This window comes from Mycetomoellerius zeteki, unplaced genomic scaffold (genome assembly GCF_001594055.1).
Source record: "Mycetomoellerius zeteki isolate Tzet28-1 unplaced genomic scaffold, Tzet1.0 scaffold192, whole genome shotgun sequence".
NCBI lineage: Eukaryota > Metazoa > Arthropoda > Insecta > Hymenoptera > Formicidae > Mycetomoellerius > Mycetomoellerius zeteki.
Genome location: NW_017256875.1, coordinates 17,391 through 28,664, shown reverse-complemented (window position 1 = coordinate 28,664; position 11,274 = coordinate 17,391). Strand labels below are relative to the sequence as shown.

General features: G+C 31.4%; 2 protein-coding genes across 3 annotated transcripts; one reads left to right on the top strand and one right to left on the bottom strand.

The window, feature by feature from the left end:
• The first annotated feature begins 1,736 nt into the window (after positions 1-1,736).
• Positions 1,737-4,489, top strand: LOC108722068 (acid phosphatase type 7). 2 transcript variants are annotated; one of them, XM_018446979.1, is made up of 8 exons: positions 1,737-1,924; positions 2,008-2,163; positions 2,386-2,580; positions 2,672-2,999; positions 3,369-3,551; positions 3,614-3,833; positions 3,906-4,100; positions 4,177-4,489. In XM_018446979.1, exons 2-8 carry the CDS (start codon positions 2,037-2,039, stop codon positions 4,270-4,272), a joined length of 1,344 nt encoding a protein of 447 aa, XP_018302481.1. In that variant the 5' UTR covers positions 1,737-1,924; positions 2,008-2,036; the 3' UTR covers positions 4,273-4,489. The 2 variants fall into 2 exon arrangements, with proteins under 2 accessions (XP_018302481.1, XP_018302480.1); XM_018446978.1 differs by having other exon boundaries at positions 1,999-2,163.
• Positions 4,490-6,882: 2,393 nt separating this feature from the next.
• Positions 6,883-10,973, bottom strand: Akt (AKT serine/threonine protein kinase). Its single transcript, XM_018446966.1, has 7 exons — positions 10,697-10,973; positions 9,751-10,024; positions 9,412-9,649; positions 8,976-9,173; positions 8,586-8,856; positions 8,262-8,498; positions 6,883-8,185 (listed from the first exon to the last, which is right to left on the bottom strand). Exons 1-7 carry the CDS (start codon positions 10,746-10,748, stop codon positions 7,845-7,847), a joined length of 1,611 nt encoding a protein of 536 aa, XP_018302468.1. The 5' UTR covers positions 10,749-10,973; the 3' UTR covers positions 6,883-7,844.
• Positions 10,974-11,274: the final 301 nt, after the last annotated feature.

The following is an 11,274-nucleotide window of genomic DNA, read 5'->3' as shown; positions in this document are numbered from 1 at the left end:
TATTGTCGGTATAACCATCAGAGCCGTCTTCGATTTTTCCATTACTTCTTAGTAGTGGTTTTTTGACTCGATCGAACAGAAAAAAATCGCAGGGAGACATATCGGGTGAATTCGATGGCTGTTGAATGGTATTCGTTTCGTTCTTGGTCAAAAAATTTAATACAAACTCATTGTTGCAAATTCAACTCTATTTTTAAAACTGTAAAAAATCGAAAACACGTACAGAGGTAGATGTACTTAAGACGGCGTAACTTTTACGAATGTCAAGCTATGGCGATAACATTTGGTGGAAATGTCAATGATAGATGTGGCAACCTAACCAAAAAAACAGAACTCAAATCAGCTGACTCAGAGCATCATCTGGTGGTAATTCCGGGAACTTTTTGATCAAGATAGTATACATACAAGGTAGTATACATACAAGGTAGTATACATATACAGGGTGTTAGTTAAGTATGTTGCCATACTCAACAGAGCGATTCTTTGGTTTATTTCAAGTAAAAAAGGCCATATAAACGGCTTAGTTTCCGAAATACAGATGAATGTTCGCAAATGTTTGACAAAACGGTAAATTGCGTTGGAGATATCTTCCTGCATAAATATGCCTTGCTTCACGTGAGTTACCATTCGCACAACCGTAAACAAAGTGACACAAACTCAAAAATAGACTTCAGTTCTGATGTTGCTGCGGGTCAGTTAGCTTGTACATACGTTTTCAGGCCGAATTGTTTCAGTCCATTAAAATCGCAAGGTGGACATTTTCAACAATTCATCTAATTGTTTTATTTCATCAGAAGAACTGAAGCCTGTTTTTGTTTTTCTGTTTTTGACTAGTTTTTGATTAGTTCAAGCTGTATTTCTTTCAAATAAACAGATTATTACTACATGTTCAAATTGTTTTATTTCGGAAACTAAGCCGTTTAGGACACATGTTTATATGGACTTTTTTACTTGAAATAAACCAAAGAATCGCTCTGTTGAGTATGGTAACATACTTAACTAACACCCTGTCATTTTGCAACGTAAGCTACTTTGTAATGTAATATATGCAGAAGAAAGACAATATAATTTAGAAATTTTTTAAAGTAAAGAAACATTTAAGTTTAAAAAATCATGTTTTACAATAATTCAAATCATTTTTTATATAAAATGTAGAAAAGAAAACTAGTAATTATTAATCTTTTCAGAAACATATATTTTTAAATTAATATTTTATAATATTTTATAATATTTTAATTCAAAATCTGTAAAAATTAAAATAAAATTATAAAATTACTTTAAAGTCTTTCTAATTTTCTTTTCGTCGTTGATATTTTTAAAATATTGCATTATATGTATGTATAATATGTACATAAATGTCAATTATCTCTGAAGAGGTTAACTCACCGCGATTAACATAAAGAGCGTAGAATTTTTTCAGAAAGCAGGAGGTTATTCTTCATAGTTGAACTTTTCGTTTTATTTTTTCTTCTTTTCTCTTCAATATGTAATTATATATACTTTCACTGTAAATATATAAAAAGTTTAATATAGTGTAGTTACAACGAACCAAAGACATTTTTGCAATGAATAGAGTTACATACCCTATAATGATATGAAGTTGAATGCAAATATCTCCCGCCAACATTACCTGCAGCGTCTACAGCCAATCGTCGTGCGCATTTGGCGTGAGCGCTCGTCATTGGCTGATCTTGTTCTACAAGCCTGACAGCTGACAGTCATATAGATAATATAGACAATTGACAGATAACAATTGACAAATAAGGTGGAACTAGTGGGAGTCGAAACGATAATACGTTTGATAATGCTACGCTTTTGACGATAACATACGGTTATACGTTATTTTTAATATATAAACCTCAGTTGTTTTAATTTGTTGTTCCTTTGTGTGACACAGGCAGAATAGAACGCGCTGAATCAGCAGGTACGATACATTTAGCAACACATGCAATTGTTTGATTGAAACACAAATTAATTCCCTTGTTTTGTTTCTGTTAGTTTCTGCAGCGTCATGATCAATTGATGCACATCATCTGATGCTGTTTCGAATCTATAGAAGCAAGATGCTTTGGCATATTACGTTCGTGATCCTATCTTTCTTATCTGCTGCATCTGTTACTGTGATACATTATCAGCCAGAAGCTGTGCATCTTTCCTATGGTGGTGAGTTTTATGATATTAATATGTAAATGTCTTGTGCCATGACGCTGTGTTTGTCTCAGCACAGAGACACTACCATGTCTCTAGATATATGATGTAATATTTTTTAAATCATGCTTTAAAAAATATAATATTGAGAAATGATATCTAAGTGTTTATATATAAACATCTTTATACTTGCTTATTAAAATGAATAATTAATATATGCTCTCAATATTCTTTCAGATAACATTCACGACATTGTTGTCACTTGGAGCACAAAAAATGATACAAAAGAGTCAATAGTGGAGTATGGTATAGGTGGTTTTATTCTGCGAGCTGAAGGAAATTCTACTCTTTTCGTCGATGGTGGTGAAGCAAAACGAAAACAATATATCCACAGAGTATGGCTAAAAAATTTAACGCCCAACAGCAAATACAGTAAGATATATCTCATGTGTTTTATTGTTTGCTACTAATTATTCTCAATTGTTATTGCACTAATAATGAACGTTTGACTATTCATTGTCAGTATATCATTGTGGTAGCCGTTATGGATGGTCAAATGTATTTTATATGAGAACCACACCTGAGGACTCTCTAGATTGGTCACCACAAATAGTTATCTTTGGTGATATGGGTAATGAAAATGCACAGAGTTTGTCACGATTGCAAGAAGAAACAGAGCGTGGTTTATATGACACTGCCATTCATGTTGGTGATTTCGCTTATGACATGAATACAGAAGATGCACGTGTAGGAGATGAGTTTATGCAGCAAATTGAATCCGTGGCCGCTTATATACCATACATGACTGTACCTGGCAATCACGAAGAGAAATATAATTTTAGCAATTATAGGTAGGAAAGATCAGAAACAAGAGTAACACGGGATGAACGTAACAGATAAATTGAGTACCGTAAGTACTCTATCGGGCCATAAGATGGAATGCTTTAACAAGAATAAAAACAATTAACAATTTCAATCGCGATATATTTGTTTATGTGTTTTTGCATCTGTTACGTTTGTTTCTAGTCTTCCTTATTTGAAGTTGTATTCTAAAATTCATTGCGCTGAAAATTTAGTTTATATCATGTACGTTATAGATTTTCAGCATTAGCAGTAAATTGTGAAATAGTCCAAGTACTTGTTCGATCATTTGCAATTTGCTATCGATATTTCATATATCGGTCAAATGGTTTAATCTCATTTTTTTAATAATCTTCCAGAGCTCGATTTACTATGCCAGGTGATTCAGAAGGTTTGTGGTATAGCTTTAATATAGGTCCTGTACATTTTGTAGCTATAGAAACTGAAGCTTATTATTTTATGAATTATGGCATAAAACAAATGATTAAACAATATGAATGGTTGGATAAAGACTTACGAGAAGCTAATAAACCTGAAACAAGGTACGTTATCAATTAAATCATAATACAATATAATAATGCTTGACACAGAATTATGATTACAGAGCTCAACGTCCATGGATAGTAACATTTGGACATAGACCAATGTATTGCAGTAATAAAAATGCAGACGATTGTACTAACCATCAAAGTCTAGTTAGAGTTGGATTGCCATTTTTAAATTGGTTTGGATTGGAAGATCTGTTTTTCAAACATAAAGTAGATTTAGAAATCTGGGCGCATGAACATAGTTACGAAAGGCTGTGGCCTATGTATAATTTTCAAGTAAATGTTGTTTATTAAGTTTATTTTAAGAAAAATATTCGCTTGCTAATAAGTTGGAAATTATTCTCGTAGGTGTACAATGGTAGTTACACAGAACCATATACAAATTACAAAGCACCTGTACACATAGTTACTGGATCAGCTGGTTGTAAAGAAGGTCGAGAGAAATTTATTTCAAATCCACCGGCATGGTCCGCATATCGTAGCTCAGATTATGGATATACAAGAATGAAGGCGTTCAACAAAACTCATTTATATCTAGAACAGGTATGACATAAATATCATAAACTCCGGAAATGTGATTTTTTTTGTCAAATTATAAACTATTTCTACTTAATAATAGGTATCCGATGATAAGGATGGTGCTGTTTTAGACAGAGTTTGGCTCGTGAAAAAGAAACCTTTACCACAGTATGTAGAAGCTTTTCCTATAAATTAATGTAACAATAATTTTAATTAGCGCCATACTACAAACCAAAGTAGCGACGTTAAAAAGAAACATTTATCGAATTATATTGTTAAGTAAATAAGAAATTTTTTTTACTTCGGCTGTGTATTATACGTATAATTGTAATTCGAATTTGGTACACATTTTAGCGGTCATACTATGGTCGAAATGTATACATAATCAATAAAATGCGTGATATTTACGTATGAGCGAGTAAAAAATTAGTAAATGCAAAAAACGTATAATATAATCCTTTAATTGTTAAAATATAAATATATGCATATATATAATTATTATAAGTATATATAATAGTTTTAATAATATATACACACATATACATATAAATATATATGTATATGTACATATGTGTATATACACAGTATTAGTGTATAAGATTTCATATTTCCATCTAACTCTCATAATTAATCACTATTTAATGATACATAAAGATATATAACGAATAGCCTTGACTGTTTCTTAGGAAAACATTTTTTCCAATTTAAAATTCATTATAATTAGACACATGTGAGTATTTCGAAGTTCTGCATATCACGTATGACTATATTTCGGATAGCCTCATTCGAGCTGTTGTATTCAAATTGTTCCAATCGCTCTAATTGTGGCTATCATATATTCAAACCTATGACTTATTAAATTACTGGAACCTTTTACGTTTCCTAAGTATTTATAAGTTTCAAATCAGTGAGTTCTTGAACATGTAAGTTCATCTAAATGATATACTAGATTAAGTATTTAGCCCCGATAAGTAAAATAAGATAGTGACTGATGATTATTCTATATTTTCATATTTGCATTCAAATATGATTATATTATTCGCACTAGGGAGTAATCGTTTAATAGGCACTTTGATCACAATTATGCACAAATCTATGTTGATATCGTTAGAGTCTGGTTTCATTTTTATGATAATACAAGTAATGAATAATTAATTTCATTGTATAATTTCATATATATCATTATCTTTATTGAAAATTACTTTTTCCTTATGATTAATCATTAAAAATTTTGAGATTATCTAAAAGAATGTAGATTTGCAGACAATAAAAAACATGAAATATGATTTATGTATGCATATATGAAAAAAAAAATTACTTTCAAATATATGGTATACAGGGTGTTTCTTAAATACCGCCAACTAAGCATATAGCGCTATTCCTGATAAAAAATTGAGTCGATAAGTATTAGGAAATTTTCTTCTACAGTGCTTACTGAAGCAGTTATTATCGAGTAAAGATAATCCAATTGACATCGTACTTTAAACGGACGCACGTCCGTAAGCCGCGCGCCTAGTAGTGTGCGTGAGCGCTTCGCCGCGCCGCTACGCTGCTGACTTCGCCGCTATCGCGCAATGTCCTCACATGTAAAGCGAAAAATTACGATCTTTGTCAATGAATAAATATTATGTCGTGATAATATAATAATTATACAAATTAAATACATAATAATAATTATACAAATTAAAATTATAATAGACATTTATAATTATATGTTGCGGAATAATTTTAATTTCTCAAAGACCGACCGCTAATAACGACATGTTTTTTATCTTGTAACAACATAAAACGATATTCTAAGACTAATACTGAAGAGCTTAAATTTCTAGCTGTCGACTTGTTACATAATAATAATTCAACGAATTTTAATTATGTCAAGACGTAGCAAAAATTCTATGAATTAAAATTATGTCATGACATAATATGACATAATTTTAAATTTTTATTACGTCTCATAATAATAATTTAGTTAATTAAAATTACACCTAAACTGACATAAAAATAATTTCTATTATGTGTTAATATAATTTTAATTTTTAATTAATTCTATTACTATATTACAACACAATTTTAACATAACAGTTAAAGATTTGAGTTTATATTTGAATTTTATAATATTGTTACAATCCTAATAAAATGCAAGCTATTTTGGTTTTTAATAGGATAAAACAATATTTTTTAATATTAGTTTAAGAATATTGTTTTATCCTATTAAAAACCAAAGTAGCTTGCATTTTATTATTCGGGATTGTAATAATACTATTATAAAATTCAAATTCCTTTATCCGGAATTAAAATTATGTTCCGACATATCTTTAGTTCATTAACAAGAATCGTTACTTTTAGACAATTGTTTTTTAAGAATTTTACGTTAGAAAAAATATCTTTTATGTCAATAAAAATAAATTTATAATAAGTCGGCAGAAATTTAAGCTCTTCAGTATTAGTCTTAGATTATTGTTTTATGTTGGATTATATTTACTCGATAATAACTGCTTCAGTAAGCACTGTAGAAAAAAAATTTCCTAATACTTATCGACTCAATTTTTTTATCAGGAATAGCACTATATGGTTAATGGACGGTATTTAAAAATTTTTCCAATATCCAATGAAAGTAGAAAAGTTATAAAGTTAAAGATACGATAGATCTTCTATAAAGTTTTTATCTCTTAGATTTTAAGATGTATTGGATAACTATGGAATTGAATGTCTATTGTGCTTAACTTTAAGCTTATGATTCAATAATAAAAAATATCCAATTGCAATAGTAAAAACATAAAGAATTTGATTTCTAATATTTTTTATACACATACATGCATTTATTATTAAATTAACGTATTTTGATGGTTAGGAAATAACGTAGGTAGAAAATATTTAAAAGCCACGAGTTTCTTTTAAACAACTTCCTTTTCCAAACAATTCCAAAAATAGTCAAACATTTGTTTCGAATAAGTGCTCCGAATTCTATACAGCCCAGAATTTTCGAATACTCGCACATCTCCAATTATATTAGTCATAATAATGACAATTTTCATAACTCTAAAAAAGTGATCTCCAATTTATACAATAATTCAATTAAAGCTGATATACTACACATTTAACTTTCACAGTGGATAAACTATTATCTTTTTCGTTAGCTCTTTGCCAGTTGCAATTTTCTATTTTTGGCATCTGCCATAACAGTCATCTATTGAATTAAAAAAAAGATCAGGAACTGCCCTTCCATAAATAAGATAATAAACGGTGATAATGAAGTTGGAAAGTGTCAAGTGCAGCTTTTGTTAAATGAAAGATTATACTTACGATTATCGCACGTTCCTTGATGACAAGAAAATTATTCAATATTCACAATACGTGTCTCAAGGAGTTTTAGTTAACTCGATTCAATTAAGAACGTAATTTAATCCCTGTCATATTCCTTCGAGTCTATATGCAAATATTATTCATACTATCTCATTCTAATCTTATAGTATACATTTTGCCATATACAATTTTAATGAATAATTATGTGTATAGGTGTAATATGCGCGCGCACACTTATACGCATAAATCTAATTATTTTGCCATTGGAGATATGTGACAATCTCTTAAGATGCATTAAAAAAAAGCATCATAAAGAAAGATAATTTGATTGATCTGCCTATTGAGAAAATTTCAAGCTTTGCAGACAATCGTCAGATACATATTGTAATTAAATTTTTTTGCTCGAAGTTTTTCATGCATTGAACCATATCTCATTACATTAATTAAGCAAGACACTTGACACTGTCAGTGATTAATAGAAACAATGGAAGAAGTTGCTGCTGAATGACTTTCCTGGTATGAAAATTGGGGAAAATGTTCTTGTTCTTCTGCTATAGAATTCAAACCCCCTCCACTACCCAAACAGCCCTGATCTGGGGGTGTAAGTTCAACACTTTCGCCGGTAAATTCACTATCAAAATATCGAGTGTCAATATCTGAAGTCACTTGCGGCTTAAAGGGTGGAGGAATCTTCTTCTGGACAAGATCTGTCCAATTGATACATGAGAAAAATGCATGATTCATGATGTCCTTTGCATCATTAGGTCCACCGCCTAATCTTTTACTCGGATCCTTTATTAATAAACCTATAAAAATAGCACAAATATATATTTTTTTTTTCATTTAAACACGTTTGTAATCATTGAAGTTTGTAATATTTACCACCAAGCATCTCTCTTGCTTCATTGCTAATCGTCCTAGGAAATCTTACTTCTTCCAATAAAATAAGCGTAAATAGCTTTTCATGATCTTTGTTATAAAAAGGTAATCGACCACACATCATTTCATACATGACTACACCTACACCCCACCAATCTACAGCTCGTCCATAATCGTTATCTTCAAGTACTTCAGGTGCCAAATACTCTGGTGTTCCGCAAAATGTCTTTGTTGTTCTTCCTATGATTATATAATTAATTTCATGAAAATTCTTATTTAACACTTTATTAATTTTAATTTATCTTTCAGTTTGTGAGTAATACAAACCATATGTAATGTCCTCTTTGCACAAACCAAAGTCAGCAATTTTAATATGCCCATCTTTATCCAAGAGGAGATTTTCCAGTTTGAGATCACGGTATATAATGCCTTGCGAGTGCAAGTAACCTAAAGCCGATATAATCTCTGCGCCATAAAATCGAGTACGATCTTCGCCAAATACCCGTGATCGACTCAAATGGAAAAATAATTCGCCACCATTAACATATTCCATAACAAAACACAACCTGTCCGCCGTTTGAAAACTGTATTTCAAAGACTGAAAATTTACGAATATGTTTATAATATTATAATTTGAAACAGACAGCTTTTATCCTACCAATTATAAAATTGGGAAAAATATCTAATAATGTATACATTAAGCAGTATTTTACATACGATTAAAAAAGGATGATTAGTAGTACGTAATACTCTGTTTTCAGTAAGTGTATGTGCCACTTCATCTTTACGGATAATAACCTCCTTTCGTAAAATTTTAATAGCGTATAAATGTCCTGTCGCTTTTTCTCTACAAAGAATTACCTTTCCAAACGTTCCTTTCCCCAAAACTTTTAAAAATTCAAAATTTTCCAATGTCTGAAACAAACATGAACAGAAATTATGAATAAAATTATCTTTAAATAAATTGATTTAAAAAAAAGTTAATTTTTGTATTCATTTTTCGTATATTTAATACTTTGCATTATATGTACATTTATAGAAATAAATAGTATTTATGCATGTATCATAATAGTATAATTTATAACTGAGTAATGCATTTTTCAGAAAAAATGATTTAGCTAAATAATTAAAAATACAAAGTTTAAAAACTTACTACTTTCTTTTTACCGGTACTTTTACTACTTGAAGTTCCTTGGACACTGAACTTTGCTGATAATTCGTCGATACTACCACCGTCTATATCAGAAGATACAACACCTAAGGAACTACAAGAATCAGACCTAGCACCTACTGACGATTCCATATCAACATCCTCTGAGGAAGAAGATTGTTGCATTTGTGGTTGTTCTTGTTGTTGATTTTCTTCATTTGCTAATCTATCTGCTACATATCTGCAAGAAAATATGAAGAAGAGGGTTAGATAAACATTGAAAAACAGAGCATCAAAGAATTCAACATTTTGGAGCTTGAAGGATTGCTGTTAAAATCAAACCTGATTGCTGCTACCCAGTCTTCCCTTTCTTGCTCTGTTTCCACATGAAATGTCCTTTCGATTACAGTTGTCCACTGGAGGCCTCTGATAACAAATGTATAGGGTTTAGGTCTGTCCACTGACATTATTTGGCACCCACGCACTGTAAAATTATTTAATGGCTGGGTAGATGTTTGCGTAGCCATCTGTGGATCAGGTTTTGCCTTGAATCCAACCAGTGTACCATCATCTCTCAAGACAAAATATCGTGATCTCCAATTTTTAATGTGTTCTCCTATAAGAAATTATATGCATTTTAATTCTACATATATTTGATTGAGAGAATTCAACTTCAAAAATATTTAAATGTTTGAACTTTCTTGTTTAAATTACTGCTCAAATCTTACTACAAGGACATTATAAAATTTCCATTTAATATATGTAATAAATAAAATAAAAATAAAAAAGGAAAGAAAATAGAAATAAAATGGAAAAAAATTATATTAAACATGATTTTTTATTAAAGGGTCTAATCTAATCTAATTTTTTCCAAGACGTTTTGTCGCTTTCGTGTTTTATCCACTGTGCTACAAAGTTGTATATTGCTATTGTTTTTAAAATAATACGAAAACAGGATAGACTTTTAACTTCTACAAAAGTGTAAAAGCGATATTCCGTCTTTGCTTAAGACATGAAAATGAGATTTCATCATGGACCTTCCATTGATGTTCCGCGTTGGAACGGACGGAATGGACAATTCGTAAATAATTTCGTAAGAAGTAATTTGACATTATCTTCTCTTCTGCAGTGCGTTCGACGACAAGCAGCGGCACGTGTTCGTGACACCGAGCCCGCGCGTGACATACGCTCGTGCGTAACTACGTAGGGAGGAGCTTAGGACAGTCGGAGCAGTCGAAGCTCCGGGCTCCGGTAAACATTAGGCAAAACGTAAATATTATGGCAGTACCGCGTTTTTGGAGCCATCCTTCTTTTGCGACGTTCATCGCTGCGTCCCCCATCACTCGCTCGTCGATATGAACTTGTCGATATTCCGGCGACGCTCCAAGTTCCGTCTTACGTCGGGAATCTCACAAAAATCGCGAACACGCAGTAGCGGGAGTGGTGCGCGTATGTAAACTGGAGTAATCATAGATACGCGTGCGGCAGGTAATGCATATGTACATATACACTGACCGTCGACGTGATCACGCTGAAACTGAGATACGTCAGAAGCGGCGCGACGATCGTCCCAAGTTTAAAGTCACGTTTTCATAGGAGGACAAACTGGGACAAACTGGGACAAACTGCCAAAGAAATAGGTCTGTTTTTTCCAACTGAACTGCACGGTTTAACTTTTTTTTCTTTACATGTCGAAGAAAAAGAAAAGAAAAAAGAGAGGGATAGTTTAGCTGAAGAGAAGTTTAGCTGAAAAGAAAGGCTCAAAATAGTTATTAAATCTTTATAAGTTATTAGATTTAATCCTAATTGTCATTCGATCCAACCAATCAGAGCACAACAGTTTTGCAACCATTTTATGATTGGCTG